The sequence below is a fragment of the Pipistrellus hanaki genome (genome assembly GCF_964339955.1).
Source record: "Pipistrellus hanaki genome assembly, chromosome: 10".
NCBI lineage: Eukaryota > Metazoa > Chordata > Mammalia > Chiroptera > Vespertilionidae > Pipistrellus > Pipistrellus hanaki.
Window position 1 is genome coordinate 29,123,514 of NC_140512.1, and position 20,329 is coordinate 29,143,842.

At 43.8% G+C, this 20,329-nt stretch overlaps 2 protein-coding genes across 3 annotated transcripts in view; one reads left to right on the forward strand and one right to left on the reverse strand.

Moving 5' to 3' along the window:
* CALCR (calcitonin receptor) overlaps positions 1-8,631 on the reverse strand; it is a 61,716-nt gene extending 53,085 nt beyond the window's left edge. For both annotated transcript variants that reach the window (XM_084897573.1, XM_084897572.1), the window contains exons 1-2: positions 8,588-8,631; positions 8,226-8,394 (exon numbers count right to left, since the gene is read on the reverse strand). In XM_084897573.1, coding sequence (XP_084753699.1) covers positions 8,226-8,232 — 7 coding nt within the window. In that variant the 5' untranslated portion in view covers positions 8,233-8,394; positions 8,588-8,631. The remainder of the gene's footprint in view (positions 1-8,225; positions 8,395-8,587) is intronic.
* A 6,263-nt stretch (positions 8,632-14,894) lies between these two features.
* The window catches only part of LOC311629347 (uncharacterized protein), a gene marked incomplete at its 3' end in the record, with an annotated part of 169,089 nt that continues 163,654 nt past the window's right edge, over positions 14,895-20,329 (forward strand). Inside the window, exon 1 of the mRNA XM_084897312.1 lies at positions 14,895-14,969. The remainder of the gene's footprint in view (positions 14,970-20,329) is intronic.

Sequence of the window (20,329 nt, forward strand, 5' to 3'; positions counted from 1 at the left end):
CCCCGGGTGGGATTAAGGGCTCAATCCCCTGCCACATTATTTGCAGACAGCAGGGTGTGTAGCAAGGGTTGAAAACCAACACACACCAGTTGATTTTGGTGGACAAAGGGAGTTGGGGTAGGGATTATGGAAAGACTCAAGCAAAGGGGCTTTTCCCCCAGGAAAGCAGGATTCTGGAATAAATGGGAATACTATGAGAGACAGGCCCCGCCTCTTATGCAACATAGTTTAGGGCCGCTCTTATTTACGTGTTTAACTCTCCTCAGGGTCATGGAGAAGTACATTCATGCAGCCATTTTTTTCTGCAAATGCTCGCGATTCCCTGCGACTCAAAAGTCTTTAGGGATGAGCACTGGACGTGGAGTCAGGAGGCTGGGATTCTTAGGGCAGCACTGTCACCTGCTGGTAGTGAAATATGTTGTCTGTGCTTCAATCTCCTCTTTAATGAGAGCACAGGACCCCTGATCAATAATAAGGGTGAAATATAAGAAAATGTCTGGCATCATCTCCAATACTAGGAATGCCTCCTTAACAAGTTAATGTGCAGCCCCATGAGACTACAACTTCTAGTTTGATATCTGCTGACTCCAAGTTGCTACTTCCCCAATTTGCCCAGATTATTAAAATTTTAGTAGCTAGAAGAAAAAAATCCAATTTTCTCATTAACTTGCTATTCACTAAATTAATATATCCAATTTCCAAGGATATATCTCTTATCATAAGAGGCAATAAAGTTATTTTCATGTTGAGTGGGAAACAAAGCAACTCAGTACATTCTTGTGTGTGTGTGTGTGTGTGTGTGTGTGTGTGTGTGTGTGTTTCCCCCCTGAATTGGCCCCCGAGCAACAGCTATCGCTCTCCGCTTTGCTGGGGTTTTGCCTGATGCCACCTTGAAGGTCTATATGATGTTAGAAATGAAAAAGTGTTCTAATATTGCCTTGACCTTTTAGCCCTGTGGTGGGTTCAAGGAAAAGAGGTGCTAAAGCAATTTGCATTATTGTGCTCTCTGTGCCAGGAACATCTTTGAATCTTGGGCTAAAGAGATTCGATCCATATCAATGTCTGTAGACACCGAGATTTTCTATAATATGCCTTCATGCCTGCAATAATTCTGTCTGTAAGACGGAAGGCTGGGAACAAATAATTATGCCAAAGCCTGGATTAATTAATGTATGAGGCAAGTCCATTTGAAATTTAAATTTGGCTTTAGTGCACTTTGCCTTTCTTTTTCCCCTGTTGCCCAAGTTGACTCGTGAATATTCTGCAAGAGAGGACATTTCCTCAAATGGCAGAGCTTTCCTTGGAAAATTATTGTTATAAAATAGAGATTGTTTTTTCATCGTACAGTCCTGGGATAAGTGCTATTACTTTTAGGTCCCAGGAGAGAATAAATATAGTTTTCATATTAGGCTGACCCCAAATTCCTATCTGTTTACAATAAATACATTTTACATCTATTTAATAGAAATAGGTTTGGGTCAGATGTGAAAGCCTAAAGAACTATATCACATTTTACCTTTGTATTGCTGTGTATGTACGGAGCTACCTAGAATGTTGACTTGACATATAGCAGGAGCGTGGACTATTTCAGGCTATTCCAAAAGGCTGCACTTCTACCATCAGGATAGCCACAGCTCCTGTAATCCCGCTGAGTTAAAAGCTGAGCTTAAAGCGCCCCAAAATGTTGACTTAAAAGTCCATGCAAAGGGGCTCCTAAGTCTAGGCAGTATTAACTTGCTGATTATTGGTAATTCAAATCATTTAGGATTAATTGCTTTCAGAGCTCTGGTCCATATTGAGGAGATGAGGAGTGTCCTGTTTGTTTGTTTTCCTGCCTATCATTCCTATAAATCCCACTAGGAAGCATCAGCCTCGTGCACGAGGCAGGGGAGAAGGAGAGGTCTGTACTTTGTGATTAAGAAAGTGTCAAGGGGCTGATGGAATCGTTCTGCGTGCTTAAATCGAGCGCGACGTTCGGAATATGTAAGCTATGTTTTCAGTGCTCGCTGAGGAAAGCGGAGTTGGCTCCTCAAGCCAACCCCGACTCAAACTGGAAATAAGAAATGTGAATGAATTATTGATTTAGAGGAAGAAGCCGAGAGAAGGGGCTGGAATCTCTGGGGCAGCGGCTAGTGGATAATCTTAAAAGAGGAAAAATGTAAGCCTGAATGTGACAGAAGTAACTTAAGGATAATAAAAGCGTGATATGTACGGCCACATTTAAGGAAGTTTAACTCATTTCACTAACAAGCTCTCGTGTGTGTTTTGGGGAATACCGACTAAAAGGAGAGCTTTGTCCTTTTTCATTCTAGCAGGGAAATAACAATTAACAGATAAAAAGGGGGAGAGTGTCATAAGACAATTATACAATGATCTAATGTATGGTTCCAAACTGGCCGGTTTCCAGTTGAAATTCAACTTTTGAGCACACAAACATTTTGAGAAATATTTGGATGCTGTAATACTATGATTTCTAGATTATGATCCTTGAAGATAGGGGTTTATAAGACACATATTTCCCCCTAATCCATATTATAATAAAGAGATTAAGAGTCTAATTCAATGAGAGACAAAAGGGACGAATGCTGTATACACACACAGGTGTGCACGCGTGTATTTCCAGAAGCTCTGAGGAAAGAGGTGTCAGGATGTGATATATACTCTTGCTTGGGGGTGGGGGTCATTGGCTATGCAGATAAAACTAACGAAGGATGACTCATGTAAGTTAAACTGGAGTGGATTGTATGATTTCACAAAGAGGACATAATAGAAGGGGTGTATGTCAGGGATTGAAATTATTGTGTATGCTCAGTGTCTCTATTTCTTCACTTATTCATTCCTTAACCAACTACTGAAATTGTTTATTCCTACTTTATTTACTTGTAATGTCCTGTCTAATTGCCCACTTTCTTCTCCATAAAACTGCATTCTTTTGTGTTTCTTTTTTTTATCTAGCTTTTCATCACTGCCTTTTTTGCAGCCTTGTTTTCTAATTGTTCCTTAAAAAAAAAAATGGTCTTTTTCTTTTCTTATTAATATTCTACCTTTGTTTTTATTTTATTTTATTTTTTTACTTATTCAGAGGTGAAATTCTCCATTCCTACACATGTGGGTCCCCCAAATCTGTATCTCTGGTACAGAATTCTTTCTTGAGCCATACATTTTCTGTATCAACTTTTTCCGGGCATCCTCACATATATAAGGTGATCTCCAACAAGGTGATCCTAATTATTTCTCCCGTTACTGTAAAAGGCTTCAGGCTTCCAGTTCATTTGTCTCTATCCTTTTTTCAGACTATGATTTCCCCTAATTTTCTTATAGTGATCTACCTGGATGGCAGTTCTGACTGCGTCAGTCCCTTATTTTGACTGCGTCAGTCCCTTCTAGGACCCCTATTGTCTTCCTGATAAAATGAAACCCTTCAACCCTGCAGGCACGCAAACCCCATTGTAATTTTTGCCTTGTAGACCTTGGGATCAACTAAAATATCTGTTATTTCCCCCAAATCAATATGTTTCCAGCCTCTAGGGCTTCTGATAGACGTATCCTGTCTGAAACACACGTCATCTCTCCACCCCCTCCTTCTCTGTCTTTTTGGTGCAATGCTGAGTCATGTTCACTTCCGGTCACCTTCACCGAAAAGCTTCCCCGATGCCCGGCTAGGTGCTGTCCCTGCTTCTAGAACATTCGTGGTGTTTTTCTACTGCAGCACTTACCACACCAAGGTGGAATTGTCTATGGTCTGTCTTCTCGTCCAGTCCCCATAGAGCCAGGAGCTGTCATTTGTCACATTGCCCCCAACTAGGACATGATAGGCATTTAGTAAATACTGAGTTTTAAAATATGAGCAAAACGATAAGAATGGATATCTGTTGGATGTGTTTTGGGTGAATGCTGCATACATTTTGAAGAATAAAGGAAGGGGGGATTTGAAATGGTGAATTCTGAACCCCCAGACATATAAAAGGGAGGGGCTGGGCCTAGGGTTTCGGGAAGAAACCGATGCTAAAGCAAAGCAGCCCTGCCACTGAGGGAAAGCCTGTCCCCTGTCACTCAGACCTCCATTTGGAGGCAATAGAATAAAAATCTGAGGGGGGCAGGCCAGGGCATAAGGGTTAAAAGTGCAGCCCATTTTGGGGCTTCACTGAGGCTGCAGACCTGGAATTGGGTAGCTGCTGAAGTTTGTCATTTGGCTTCGATAAGAAAGATACCATGGGAATTAATATCATGAGGCATCTTTAATGCCAGGCTGAGGAGTGGCTTTCGTCCTTGCTTCCTTCCCCGGGCATCACCGAGGAATGGTGCACAAAATGGAAGCTTGGTAAACAAGCGTCACCATGTTATGTAACACTGCAGCACAGGAAGTCTGAAGGTGACCGGATGTTCGGAGAATATTGAAGTATTTTGTAAAGATTCAAACTAGGGGGGTGGCAATGGAACGATGCAGCATTCTTGGGGAAAATCGGGGGTAACCTTGAGACTTGATAAGAGAAAAGAGTGAACTTTTAAGGAAACAAAACAGTTAACCATTGATTACAAAAACAGAATCTATTTCACCGAGCCAAGTACTTTATTTCTTTGAAAAAATAGCTCCATAGGTTTAGAGTGTCTTATTCTTTGACAAAGAATAGCAATTCCTATGCTATTTTTAATAATGAGAGGCTTTTCATTTGAACAAAGACAGCATCTTGTACCTCAGGTGTCACAGGTACCCTGGAGGTATGATGCAATGCCGGGCAGCAGCTCGGGGAAGAAGCGTAACCGGCTCCTATGAGAAGGAGTTTTGCCGAGCCGGTCTGAATAGAGACCTTTAATTGTAGTCCTTGATGGACGCTTCTTACCCTAAAATTATTTTGCTTTTTATTTTACAAAAATATGTTCTAGACAACACTTCTTTTTGGGAAAAAATTTCAAGAAAATTGCATTTGGAAATAGATTCCGGTGACATTTTCTACCATTCCCACCCCCCTTCCCAATTCTTCAGCCTGAACATAAAATGTTAAAGACCCGAAACCTTTCCATATCATCAGTTTTCTAAACCCATAAAGTAAAGCCCGAAATATATTTGAATGTATATGTGTGTATTGATATTTAAAATTGAAAACAAGTTAATGCCATTGTGACAACATGTTATTATCATTGGTTATATAATCCTCATTTTACAGACCTCTGTAAGATCATATTAATATTGAAGAGCACACAGTTGTCACTCAAAATAATGATTTTAATTAAAATTAAAATGGAAGAAAATATCATTCCTGAGTGGAATGATTTTTGATGTGTATTGGTCATTCCGTATTAGGCACAAAGTCCTTGAAGATTGGGACACGTCTTATTTTTTTATGTAACATCGGGCATAATGCAACTCTTGGCATCTAATAATAAAAAATATTTCTGAATAAATGACATTTTAAAACATGTAACACTTACATAGAACCTACTATGCACCAGGCACCTATCCAAAGTGACTTACAAATATTAACTCATTTAATTCTCATTAGAAAAATTCTTTTTGCAAAGGAAATTAAGGCATGGAATGGTTAAATTATTTAAATTATTTGCCCAAAATCCCACAGCTTCTTAGAAAGTGATGGAGTCGGGCATAAAACCCAGGCAGAGCCATGTCAGGATCTGTGCTCCTAACCAAAACTGCTTTTTTTTTTTTTTTTTTTTTTAAATTCTGTCAAATTTAAACATATAAATTATGTATGTAAATATGTATTTTATTACAGAATTGAACTCAGAACAAGAAGGACTGGGGTCAAACATATATTAAATTTAATTGGTTTGTGGCTTTGAGCAAATCTATTAACCGAAGGGGTCCTTAATTTCCTCAGATGTAAATTAGAATAATAGCTGGAACCTCACGAAGCTATTGCAAGCTTTAAATAAATAATTTATGTGAACATTCTAGAACATACGCAGCACCCGGGATTTGTTAGTTGGTATGCCAAGGAGAATGGCATTGTTTTTCTCCTTCACCCCTTTTGAAAGGGTACATGTTTACACATTACATACCATAACCGTAGCAAAATGAGGTTAGGTACATTTTTTTTTAATGTATAGGAAAAGAGAAGACTGGCAATAGAACATATAGCATCTATTTTCACTAAGACCCTCCGACATTAACAGGTTCTATCTACCAAATCCTATAGGAACCATATCAGCCGGTGGTTCCCAATCATGGCTGCACATTACAATCATATTTTTAAAAATATCAAAATATAGACCCACTCCTCAGATTTAATTGGTATCGGGTAGGGTCTGGGCACCCATTTATATATATATATTTATTTATTTATTTATTTTTATTTTTTAATTTATTTTTTAAAGTTCTTAATTGATTTTTATTTGCAGCCCGAGTTTAGAACACTGGTTTAGGCTATCATTTAAAATATCACCAGTCTCCTATTTTCATTTTGTTTTTACTCTGATAAACACCAACAATAGATAATATCTTCATTCATGTCAACATCGAAGAGTCTGAGACATTCACCAAGAGCCAAGTTGCCACAGCACTCTGATGCTAAGTCATAGCTCCATTTCCTTATCCGACTGCAGCAAATTCTATCTTTATCTATTCTTCACTATTCATTATCTAGAGTTCCAAAAAACCCCAGGAAAATGGGAAACAAGGTGAATTTAGATCAGCTAAATTTCTGCAGCTCTAAGCTTCATAAAACAATTCAACTCTGAGATTATTTATGAGTTCTTATGAGTGAATTATAATAAAGGCTTTGTGTTTACTGGTGTGGTCAATAAATAATATTAGAACATTTTTTTTACAATGTGACTCAATATTATTCTTGCAGCTCGAGTTCCTAAAATTAACAGTAGATTTTAGAGGCATAGAACCCAAGCAAATCCCAGCTGAGGGATGATTTGAGCCATGTTAAAATATTGCGTAGAAATGAGTGCCTGCCCCCCCCCCCTCGCCCCACCCCTAGAGAGAATACTGAAACTGCAAAGATGTTTTGCAAATCTAATCACCTTGGTTCCTCTCATAAGGCCAGGAAAGAAAAACCAGCAATTTTGAATGTTTAAAGCTGCTGAGTTCTTTAGCCAAGCACATAGTAGGCTAGCAAAATGCTATTACAAATTATACCATTTAAGTTCCACACCACCAAATGCATTCAACCCTAATTTGTCTTTCCTGGTAAGCCAAGGTGATCCACGTACATAAAATATTTACTGCCTCTTATCACGTAAGGCAGACTCAAACTTGGACGTTCGGCTATTGAAAGATGAGTTCCAGGAACTACAAGGGAACACTTGGGTTTATTTTGAACATTTCATTGTCAATCACCCAATAAATTCAAGAAATAGTCTTGAATAGATGGCTCGGTTCAGGTTAATTACAGCCATGTATGGTGAGGGTCTCCTGAAGGGCCATGGTAGACCCCTGCCTCCCATATACACCGGCTATTGGGTTAAAGCTTTCAGATAGAACTTCATAGATTTTCCAAATGAAGCCGGAGTCATAGGCTAAAATTGAATGACGTTGCTGATTTTTTTTGACTCCGGCTGGATTTTCTTCGACTTCCAGCAAAATGTATGTTTTGGGAAGAATTATTAATAATTTGTTAGGGCTTTTCTTGGTGTCTCTCACCCTGGCTTGGAAAGAGCATCATGAAAAAGAAGAGGGGGGGAAAAAGGAAAAAAAAAAAAAAAAAAAAAAAAAAAAGAGCACCCTTTTGGAAACTATGCACACAACATATTTTTCTTAATAGGTGTGAAGAATGGCTGCTATGCATAAATGATTGTTGGAAAATAATTCTCTGTAAAACATGACTTAACAAGCAGCCCGATTCAACCACTGTGCCGCATTCCCAATATCCAGAAACAACCATGACGCATCACATAGATGTCCGACATTGCCTGCTAGTTCATAAACACCATCCCTTGCAGCTTCCACCTTTTCCTACCCAATGCATAGGAGATGAAAACTTTGGAGGAAAATAGCCTAGGCACAACATCGCAGAAGCCACAGGCCATCCGCAGGAAGCCCTGTTTCCCAGGCCCACCATCTTTTCCTTAGCCAAGATGAAGTGACGCAGATACAAAACCAAGCTGACCCTCCATCAGAACCTCAACCATCACCGTCCAACAGCAGTTCTGCAGCCAAAACAGCACCAGGTCCCCTCGGACACCCCCACCGTCCACCACCACCGTCCACCCTCCCTGAGAACACCCCCCAAGCCCACCACCCACCCCCAGATCCTCACCGCTCATGGTTGGGCCGGGCAGGTGGGCTCAGCTCAGCAGAGGGACGGCCGGGAGAGGCCAGGTGCCGGGCGAGGCGCGGAGGTGCGCACCTCTGCAACCCACGAAGATCCGAAGGTCCGCCGCTGGCGAACGGGCGCAGCCCTCCCAGAATGTGGGGGGCTGCCTCTCCTAGTTGGAGATAAAAGCAAACTGCGTTAGTCCCCCAGCCCTTCCTCCCCGGGACCCCCTCTCCAAGACCTGACCCTTGAATTCCGCCTTAAGGGATACTTTAAACCCAGTCCCAGCCTGCACTAGAAGCCAAAAGGCAAGTGCGTTCCCCCCTGTGCTGTATCTCTATCTCCCCGAAGTCCCGGAGGCTCACCTTCCAGGCGCCTCGCTCCTCTGGCTCAGCTCTGAGCTGTGCGCAAACTTCTCCGGACTTCAGACTCTTTAAAGCCTCGCCCGCGCTCTTGCCCCACCCCTCCCGCCTCCTCCTTCCCCCTCTTCCCCCCTCCCTCTTGCTGCAGAGGAGGTGGATGCGGAATTGATGAGCGTCAGCCCCCCTTAGCCCCCCCCAGCCCCTCCGCCCCCGTCAGCCCTTTCCGGTCCCCAGGAGAAGGGAGGGGCGAGGAGGAGAGCTCTGTGCGCCTCCACTCCCGCCCCTCTCCATCCACCCCCCCCACCAGACCCGCGAGTGGGGGCTGCACCCACGGCTGCCTCGCTCCGGTCCGGGCTGGGACTCACCCTATCAGTCCCGGAGACCAGAGGCAGCGGCAGCACCGGCGGCGGGAGAGGGACCCGAGTTGGGTAAGAGCGCGAAGGGTGGGCGGGGGTCTGGGAGGGTCTGGGAGGGTCATGCGTCCCCGGAGACAGCTCGGTGGGAGCCCTGTCCCCTCTCCCGAGGACGCACCATTCCAGGGGGAGGTGAGTTTCCAAAAGAGCCCACCCGGGGGGGAGACCGGTGCCACCTTGGCTCCTGCAGCCACTACTCCGGGGACGGCACCACCTGGGAGCCTCCGGCGCGCGGGCAAGGTAGAGAAAGTGGGATGGGCACGGGTGGGAAAGCGCTCGGCTAGGAGGAGCTGGGTGCTGAGAGGAGGCAGGAGAGGGACCCCGGAGGCTCGGGGAGGTAAGAAGAGCGGCCGTGGGGGTCCCGCCAGCCCCGGGAGAGAGTCCGGAGTTAGGCAAGCTGTCGCGGGGCGCGGGGCGCGGGGCGCGGGGCGCGGGGCGCGGGGCGCGGGGCGCGGGGCGCGGGGCGCGGGGCGCGGGGCGCGGGGCGCGGGGCGCGGGGCGCGGGGCGCGGGGCGCGGGCTGGGTTTGGGGGAGCGGCGCGCGCCCTCCACGGAGGTGGTCTGGCGGTGGGCGCGGGCGCTCGGGGTGGGCAATGGCAGTGCGGACGGCTGGGAAGATGGGGGTCTGGAGTGCCAGCGTTAGGGTTGGGGACCGAGACCTCTCCCCATTTCCTCCGAAATTCCTTGGATGCCTGGCGCATCCCGGGGCGAACCTAATCCGGAGCAGGTGCAGCCCGGGCTGGCTGGCGGCACCTTGGGAGGGGGGCACGTTGGTTTCGAGGACCCGCAGCCTTCCCTTAGCATCCTGTAGCCCACCGCTGGGCAGAGCTGGGCAGCGCGAGGCAGCGGTGGGCACTTTTCCCCTAACTCTGGACCAGGGATGTTGGTTGGGCTCAGATCGCGGCATCCCGCGCGTCCCAGGACGGCCAGGTGGCTCTCCGCCCGTCCAGAGGATCAGAATTGCGGTTTGAGCGGTGGTGTGCTGGTTAAGAGATATAATAATATCAATAGAATAGGACGAGGAGAAAGGCAGACGGAGGCACAATACACTCCCCCGGGGCAGGCTGAGTGTCTCCTTGGACACTCAGGAGACGCCTGAGGTGCCGGGGAATGGGACTGCAACTTGCACCCATCCATCTTTGATGCTTCCCTGGAGGAATACATATCTGGTATAGGCAAAAGGTGCTTGTTTATCTGCCCGAAGGGGAGTTTCTCCACTCCCCACCCCAGGGGGGGCCTCAGGGACCCCAAGATTTGTGTGATTGGGGGCTTCCAGGGTACCCAATAGAGCACAGATGAGGGGCAACGCCGGTTTTTGTTTTTTTTCAGGCTCTGTCTCCCCCTCATAGCCCCTTCCCCTTCACCACCTGCAGTCTGGTGACTTAGAGGGCTGCACTGACTGACACGCATTCAGACCCTACAGCATTACCCCACGGCAGGGGCGTCTTCTCCCGTCCCTTTCTTCCCGAGAATGCTGCTGTTAGCAGTAAAAAATGGGACTAGGAAAGGGGTCTCACAAAGGCACACACACACAAAATCTATAGGAGAAACCTATAGGAGAATCTAAGATGTGGATATGAATATTCACTCTGCTTTGACGGCCGTCCTGGGTTCGATAGCTCTCGGCTTCTCGGCTGCTGCTGACCAGCCGACACCTCACCCTGCTCTCTTTTAAGAATTCTCTTTCAGAACATCAGTTACCCTTGTGGGGGCTACACAAGCAGAGAATTATTAAAATGCTTTGAGAACCTCCCCATGGTCAACTGTTGGGGGTCCGATTTCCCTGCTGTAGCCCCTCCTCACGGACATGACATTGAGCCGGGAGATGCTGGCTGGGTTGAGGGTGCTGCTGTGCTCGGCACCGTGTGGTAGAGCTAGCAAAGAGGAAGATATTTTGGTTGGAGGTTAAGCCTAGGGCACCCTACATCCCCGACCGGCCACCAGCTACCTGACAGCAGGATGGACTTGGTTCCATAAAGCTACGACAGGTGTGTGAGGCATCAGCCCTTAGCCGGCCGTAACGCAGACCGAGTTTCAAACACCAGGGAGCACACAGGCATGGGTGCAGGCTGAACCTGGAGTGTGTGTGTGTGGTATAAGCAGGAGAGACCCAGGCTGATGGGAGAGCTAATTGTGTGAGAGGCATTGGAAGGAAATCTCTGGAGGCAAAAGACCTCGGGGAAGGTGACCTAGCCGTGGCCGTGGCCGTGGCCGTGGCCGTGGGCTGGAGGGCCGGCTCTCGGGTCTCTCAGTGAACTTTGTCAGCCGCAGAGGCTTATTGCACACGCGAGGGCTTTGCACCTGTTGGAAGCACTTGGCATCTGCAGAAATTTAACTCTTGCTGTCTGAACATTGTCAAAAATGCTGTCTGTGTTGTAGAAACGGTGCTGCAGGTTGCTCCTGACCTCGGGGATGGTCTGGGAAGAGGAGTCGGCAATGTGCTCGGAGACGCAGACGACCCAGCCGTGGGTTCTGCAATCAATTCGGTGGATACGGGCTACACTTAAAAAAAAAATGAAGTGGAGCAGGATAGAAAATAGCAAAGTTCATTTTTTTTTGTGTGTGTGTGTGTGTGTGACACTTGTGAGCCCAGTTTCTCGGAGCTTGTGTATCTTCTGTGTAGGTGTCTACGTGCCCCGAGATGCACAGGACAGGAAAGTGTCTTAAGACAGCTCGGCTACAAGAAGCCACGCTGCCAATAGAATACCTTGTATTTGCAAATACATCTCGGAATGAAATTAGTTGGTCCAAGGGGGTCCTTAAGAAAGAAGCATCTTATAATGTGGCAATCACACATTTGTGATATTTGCAGGTTCCTTACGAGGCTGAAAAAAAAAAAGAATTCCCTGTCTCTATGAGACTATGCCCCTTTTCCTCTTTTAAAAAAATGTCGCCTGGGGGCAGATATTAATTTAGAGAGCATTGGGATATCTTGTCTCCCACGTGTGGCTACTGAAACACAGCCGTCTGATGCACACGCCGCTGCAGTGCTCAGACCCCGGTTGCCGTGGCCGAGGGAGCAAACGTGAAGTTCTGCCACGGACAATGGGAAGGCTGAGTGACCTCCCGGCTCTGTCTCTCCAGAGCAAGGTTTGCATCTGCAAAACTGGGATTTAGTCCATCTCGCTTTAAAGCCACTTATGATGCTAGAATCCAGTGACTTTTTGAATTGCAGTGAGTGGAAGGAAAATTGTCTGCCATTAAAAATGAACTCTGCTAAAACTTGTTCCTGTTATATATGATAATATAAAAGAAGGTCACCTTTTGGAGGGACTGAGAAAACAGTCATTCAACTCTATTTAGAAACAATATCATTTATCAGGTTTAATGAGTTAGCTTGCTTTCTTGGGAAAGCAATTTTAGAGAAAAGCCAATACCCACCTTTAGTTAACTCCCCGATCAGCAAAGTTTCCCTCACATTGAAATTCAGCCCAATCCTTCGTACGTAACTGGTAGCAGTTTAATACATATTTAACCTTACGTTATGTCACCCCGAGCTGCCCTAGCCCCCTAAAGGGGACTCATGACATTTAATATGCGGCCCCTACCCTCAAGAAGCCCACCGTCTACTTGAGGACGTTTGTTTTTGCCTATTTGCAACCTCCTTCCAAATAGACAACAGCTGGTGATTATCCTGTATATAATTACCCTTCACAGATTTACAGACCTCATCATGACAGAGAGAATAATAATCCACCGTGGTGAAAAATGAATATTTTCATCTTGAAACAATTTGAACTTCCACCTGATAGATCAAGCTCTCTGGAGGGTAGCCTCGGCTTCTATTTTCCACCTCTTTTACAGAAATAGGGGCCGGTGCACTTGTAGGTCTCTCTTCTCTCATCATCTTTCAAAGCGTGTAACACAGTTGTGTTTCTCTACAGAATATCTCCTAGCAGGGGGAAAAAAACACACACACACACAAAATAAAAAACTCCACTTAAACTAGCAAGTGCCTTTTCCAGATTATACGTCCACACACGGATGGCATTTGGGTTCACTGCTAACTTTATAAATAAAATAACTCCGGGCAGGAGTCGGTGGCAGAGGCATACACTGGTAAGCAGCAGTGGAAAACTAATTGCTCCCCTCTCTGATAAATCTGGGAAATATCCAGGTATTTTCCAGAACTCCTAGAGAGAATTCTAGATGAAAACCCGGGAGCCGGGAGAGAGACACAGGAGCAAATTGATGCCTGCATTCACTTATTAATTCATTACATAAATAACGGCTGAGTTTTCAAAGTTTGCATGCTACCGGGAGGATGCAAACAGGTAATATAATGAGAAATAAGATGTTAATCTCGGAAGCTGGCAAGGACATGCAACCATGAGCAGAGGACGGGAGGCAGGCATGGCTAGTGCCGTGCTAGGATGCTCGGGGAAGGTCCCCCTGGAGCTGAGACGGGAATGAGAAGGAGCCAGCCGTTCTGAGCTCCCTCGTAAAAACCTCCTACCGGGCCACTTCACCCACTGTTAAATGAAAACAAATGTCACTTGGCTGAGATATCTCCTTTTTTTGTGTGTGTATTTGTGCAAGGCTTTCTGTACTTGAAGTCATATTCAGTCTGTGTTCAGGAATCGGGGAGACGGGAGGTGGTTTGGTATGCAGTAAGCGAGACAGGTAGTGGCAACCTTAAGGACTGTGGTCCATATGCAGTTAAATTAGGAGAGAACGCTCTCATCGCACTAGCTTTTCGGCTTGGGTTATCTAGGAATATGTTGGCAGAGTGCTGAAATGCAAGATAATTTACAACATTACTCAAAACTAATGTGAACCTTGTCTTTCATACCCAGGACTCTCTGTTTTCCCGTTTCTGATGAAAAAAATCAATGCCTTTATTGAACTCCTATCACCTACTGTATGTTATGCATTATACTGAGCACTTGAATGGATTATCTCATTTTAAGTCTATGAAGTAGGTACATTTATCCACGTTGCAAAGAAGCAGTGACTGGTGCTCAATGAGTTAAATGACCAGAAGAGAAGCCCAGATTATTAGACTGCCTCTTAGAATCGACGTGTGTATACATAAATTAAGAACTATGTATGTATACACGATTTAGGAATTACTCAACATAAATACATAACTATATCTATATCTATATATATATTATAAACAAAAAAATAGTGAGGCATAAGAATTTTTTCATTGGCACTTCTGTACAGTTTCACGGATGTTTAAATGACAGCCAGAGAAATCTTTCAAAACATAATTTCTGTTTCAGCCAGCCAAAAACTGAACTCCTCGACATCCGAATTGCAGTGAATTGTTACCTGCCAGGCACAGAACAGTCTAATGGAGGAGTCAAACCATTTAAACAATTAATAACAATTCAAAGAACTACAGCAGAAGTGCGTTGCAGTTCTGGGAGCTCAGAAGAGAGGGGATTAATTCTGCCTGGGAAGAGATTTGTTTTTACTAGTTATCGTCTCTCTGAAATCTAATACTTTGGCACCAGCAGACGCTGGTGTGGGTGGGCGAGTGTTACAAACGTGGAGCTTTACAAACGTGGCCCAGAAATAGAATTATCCTTTTTTTTTTTTTTTTTTTTTAGCATAAAATAAGAGGTGGCACTCCAATTACATGGTAAATATACCATGAATGAAGTCGTAAAACAGTGGAATATATTGTCCACACAACTTTTCTTTGGATATTCTGTTTTTAACACTTTCTGACTTCGTTACCCCTTCCTGGTCGAAGCGTACAGAAAAAAAAAAATTTCTTGGATGGTCATGTTTCGTGGGCAGGGCCTTTAGAGGATGGGAAATAAAATGGAATAAATAGAAAACACAAGGGAGAAAAAAACATTTTAAAGGCAAAATAAAAATAGGAAGAGAAGCAATTGACCCCGATGGTAAAACTGAGGACTGACACATATGAAAATATTTTTTGTAGACTTTGGAATCCACCAGCACTAATCTTGGCTGTCGGGAGGAGACAGAAGGAGAGCAGAGACTCCGCTCTGTAAGGTAGGCTTCTCCAATTCCTTAGCATCCTGCGATGCTCCATGATGCCACAGGCCCGTGGTGGGCATCTGTCAGTACTTCAGAAATGGATTTTAATTGCATTTAATTGTGTGTTCATCAGAGAGGAAGACCATGATGCCCGTGCGTTTCTAAGGGGGGAACTGAAAAGGGAAAAGAGACTTTTGGCATACAAGGAAGAGCATGAGTAGGATGAGGATTGGAAGAGGGGAAGAGGCTAGGAGGGACCCGTGTTTCTTCCCTGGGGTGATGCTGAAACTGCTCTTGTCACTGTGGTTTTTTAAAAATTGACTGCGGAGCACTAAACTGATTACAGATCACTATATGAAGGGGAGGGGCTGCAAACACATCTTGAGAACTTCATTAACAGCCTCTGCCACTTAGCGTCGGCTTTTACCAGCTCTCCCCTCTCTACCTCAAAGGGGGGCAGCACTTTTCCGTGTCCTCTTTATTCCCCTTCTATTTAAAGGATGTTTTTCACTCTGTTACTGTTTCTTTCAAATGTCTGTGCATATTCCACCTCATTTTTTAACCCCTTTTTTCCTGACATTCTTTCCCCACATACGCAGCCTTTCTCCCCCTGCCACTGCAGCCTGCTTCCTGCTTTCTCAGAAAGAATACCTGTTTTTGTTTCCATGGCTCAGCGAGGAACCAGCTAGACTCTTTGCTTTCTGAAAACAGCTCCATACTATTATTTAACAGGAAATGTTGTTTCTTACACGTCAGAGTCGAGCTCTTTAAAAAAAAAAAAAATAGACAAACACACAGACACCCACTGCATTTATGCAGAATGATAGATTTGATGAAAGGATTTAGGGCATTGCTTCTCACATGTTAAAGCGCTGCAGATCACCTGAACACCGAGTTTAAATGCAGATTCTGATGGATCAGAGGAGGGGCCAGGCCTGGGACTCTGCATTTCCAACCATTTTTTTTTTTTTAGCACGATTTTGCAGAATCATTCCTTCAAATATGTACTTCATCTTATACATGTTATTTTTTTAAATTTTAGGAATAGTCTTTCTCTATAAACTGCCTTACTGCATGGCCAGGGGAAAGACCACGGATTCTTTTTGGTTTCAGCCGTATCTTAGCAATTGTCTGTGGTGGTGATATTGAGGACAGTCGTCCTGGGAGGGGAATTGTTGTTGATGGGGACGTGAAGGCATGCCCCTTGCGTTGCAGGAAGTTGGGGAAGAATTTTATTCTCGGATTTTATACACATCAGTTATTTTCCCTGGAAGGATAGCTGATGAAAGAAAACTAGTCTTTTTCAGAGGCAAAAGGGAGTGTGGGTGGTGGACATGCTTGCTGTTAGTGGTGATGCCAATGACGGCAGTGTTGGTAACTGGTGATTTGGTGGTGGTGTTAATTATGACAGTGATGATAGTGTTGGAGGAGGTAGCTGCGGCAGTCAGAACAGGGAGGGTGGCTGCACCAGCTGTTCTGGTGGCACCACGGCGGTGGTCAGCATGTGGATAGAGGTGGTAGTAGTGGTAGTTTTAGCAATTTGTACTGCATACTAGAGCAGCCACGATTGGTTTTCGATCCTCGTTCAAGCCATTTGACCGCTCTGTGTCCTTGGGCAGATTCCTTCATGTCTCTGAGCCTCAGTTTTCTCATTTGAAAAATGGGATAATAAAATACTTAGCTATGAGTATGCTGTGAGGGTTCATTGAAATACAGTATGTGAAGCCCTTAGCACGGTGTAAGGCACACAGCTGCTGTTTAATAAATGTGTTGAGTATTTATTAGTAAGACATTATTTCAATACATTCCTTTTTTAGAGGTAAAATTGCATTTTACTGCTAAAGCTTTTTGATTGTCTTTACATTTTTAGGGCATTTTCAGATTCACAGCAGAATTGAGAGGAAGGTTCAGAGATTTCCTGTGTACTGCCTGTCTGCACACACACACACAGCCTCTCCATCAGCAACGTCCCTCCCCAGGACGTCCATTCATTCTTAATTTGCACGTGTGCAGCTAGGTTGAATACAGCCTTTTTAATTTAGTTTTTATTTTCTTTCTGTCTGTCGTTCTTCCCTGAACGCATCCTTATTTGCTCAGAATGAGAAGCCATAGATTTGACATTAAACTTTGGATGATAGGTGAATAAAGTCACTTCAATCATATCCTATTTAAAAATTCCTCTCTATAATTTTAACGCTTTAGAAACTGACACTTCTAGAATATAACAATATATCTTCCCATCCAGCATACCTTTAACAATCCTATAAACTGGGAGGTCTGAGCCAGTGTTCTAATATTTGGATATATGTTATTTTCTATACATTTTCTTATATTTTAATCCAGGTTCTTCCTTCAGTACCATCCTCCCCCTGTCCATCAAGGGAGTGCTCAGAAAATGTGAAGAAGTTTAATATCGGCTGTAGACATACAAAATTCCCTCTTTGAAAATTTTAAGTAAAAAAATAAAAATAAAATCCAGACTTCCTGGCCAAGTATTCAAGACCTTCCCAATTTGTCACTACCTTTGTAGCCAATTATTGTCCTGTTATCACCTTAGCATGACATGCTTGGGTCAAACGAGGCTATTCATTCAAATAGCTTCAATTTATTAGGTATCTACCATGTGCCAGACAGTGTGCAGCCTTTTATACACTATCTTATTTAATCTCACATTAACCCTAAAAGGAGCATGTTGTTATTCTTCATTTACAGATAGCTAAAGCTTCGAGTGATTTTATCACTGTCACAAAATACATAAATGTTTCAGCTCTTGTGTCTATATTCAAAGACCTGCTCTTAGCAGGATCACATGTAGCCTCCCTTGAGCTCTCTTGCTCACCTGCTTTTCTGCTTTTGTTCTTGGTGAATTTCCATTCTGGAAAGTTCTTTTTTTTGAAAATTATCATTTCTTATAAAAATCCTAAAAAAATCTTTCAAGGCTTTACCTAAATAGTATTGATGAGGGAGTGCCTGAATTGAGTCCTAGTCTTGTGACCTTAGGCAGTTCACTTTCTTTCTCTGGACTTCAGTTCCTCAGCTGCAAAATGGGAGTGATCCTAATTGTATCTTAAGGTTTATGTAAGGATTAACCCTATGTATGCCTTCATTCTATCTCTCTTACATACATACACACTCACACACACACACACACACACACACACACACACACAAGGCTTATGTGAGATTAACCCTATGTATGCCTTCATTCTATCTCTCTTACATACATACACACTCACACTCACACACACACACACACACACACACACAAGGCTTAGGTGAGGATTAACCCTATGTATGCCTTTATTATCTCTCTCTCTTACACACACACACACACACAAACACTCTCTCTCTCTCTCTCTCTCTCTCTCTCTCTCTCTCTCTCTCTCTCACACACACACACACACACACACACACACAAGGCTTATGTGAGGACTAACCCTATGTATGCCTTCATTCTCCCTCCCTCCCTCCCTCTCTCTCTCTCTCTCTCTCTCTCTCTCTCTCTCTCTCTCTCTTACACACACACATACATACACACACACAATCTTTATCTCTTTATGTGGCTATGGAGAAGTTAAATCAGTTCCTGCACAAAACAACAATATCATTATTTGTTGTAAAAGCAGAAGTTACCTTAGCGATCATCTGGGAAAATCCTCCTAATTGGAAAATGATGAATCTGAAACTCATAAGGGTTTGTAACCCTGTCCTGTGCCACATAGTTGCAGGGACAGCCAGCTCTAGAATTCAAGATTTTCACTTCTTTTGCTAGAATGTTCCTTTACATTTTTACTTCGGAATGCTCTGCCCTGTAAAACCTTTCTTGACTTGCCTCTGAACTCCATTGTACTCTGTTCCTTTCACACAAGGAACGTTGCCTTGTAACTCTTTGGGTATATGTCTCTCCCCTCCAACTCGATTGTGATGTCTTTGGGTGCTGGGAGGCTTCCACACTCATCTTTGTTTCCCACACAGCGCTGATGCTCACCGTGTGCGCTCACATAGCACTTCATGAATAGATTGAACATCTGCTATTACAATGATAGGAATTGATTATTCATCGGCTAGAAATTGAAATCCAGGTGCTTTCCCATCAATTTTCAGCCCTCTCAGCAGCTCTGTGGGATGGGTACAATTACACCGAGGATGAGACAGAGGTTCAGAGGCTCAGAGAAGAGACTAGAAGGTTAATTGCACACGTGATCTAAAACCAACCAAAATGAAACTGAACAGGGGTCATTTGTGTTTTGGGCAGCTAAATCTTCATCTTTAAATTTAGACAAATGAGAACTGTTGATCTATTATTTGCTTTTAATGTCTTTGCTGTGTTGATTTTCCATTTTCTGTGTTTTCTTTAGTTAATAGAGGTATTTTTTTTTTAAAAGGAACTCGAATGGTATGTTTTTCAGTTTCCAAAAGTAAAGTTTGTTGTAGAGTATTTAGAAAAGAAAAAGGAAGAAATAAATCACCTATGACTTCACTAGTCAGAGATAAGCAACATTAACATTCTGGTTCTTTTCTTCCCCAGTTTTGCCGTGTAAGAAATATTAATTGTATCTTATCTTTCTCTTATTTTAAATTACCTTTAAATTGAGATTATAAATTTCTTTGCAACCTACCTCTGCTGGTCATCATCTAGAACCTAGAAAAGGTAAGTTGCACACACACGTGGGGGGGGCATCGGATCAGAATTTCGAAGTATATGTTGCATGATTTTCATGCATCAAGAAAACTCCTTGCAGCTTTTACCCAGTCTGGAATCTGTTTTCTGCCAGGCGCAGCGACAGCAGCACAAATAACATCAACCACCGTTACAGCAGTGACTGTATAGAAAGAATGCTTGTCAGTGCAGTAAAGAGAGTTCGTTATTCAGAGTAAGAGACACAGCCCAGCTGGCATGGCTCAGCGGCTGAGTGTCCACCAGGTTGCGGGCTCAGTCCCCAGTAGGGGGCGTGCAGGAGGCAGCCAATCAATAATTCTCTCTCCTCATTGATATTTCTATCTCTCTCCCTCTCCCTTCCTCTCTGAAATCAATATATATATTTAAAAAACAGACACAATCATTTAGAACAAAGCACATTGAAAATTTTAACATTTGCATGCACCTGCTTTGGCATTAGTATAAATCAAAATTAGGTAAATAAAAGGGATAAAGTGTATGGACAGCATTTTAAGTCATACATTTTATCCCTTTTATTAACTATGCTTCGAATAGTTGTAGAGAGGCCATTGATACTTCTTGACATGCTGTATAACTTCCTAAGGTATGTGTGTCAAGATAACCATCCCCCAGTAGGTGCCATGATGAAGAGAAGTGAGCAATGCAAAATCTGAATGAGGAAGGACGAGACTCTGTTGGACAAGAATATTGATGC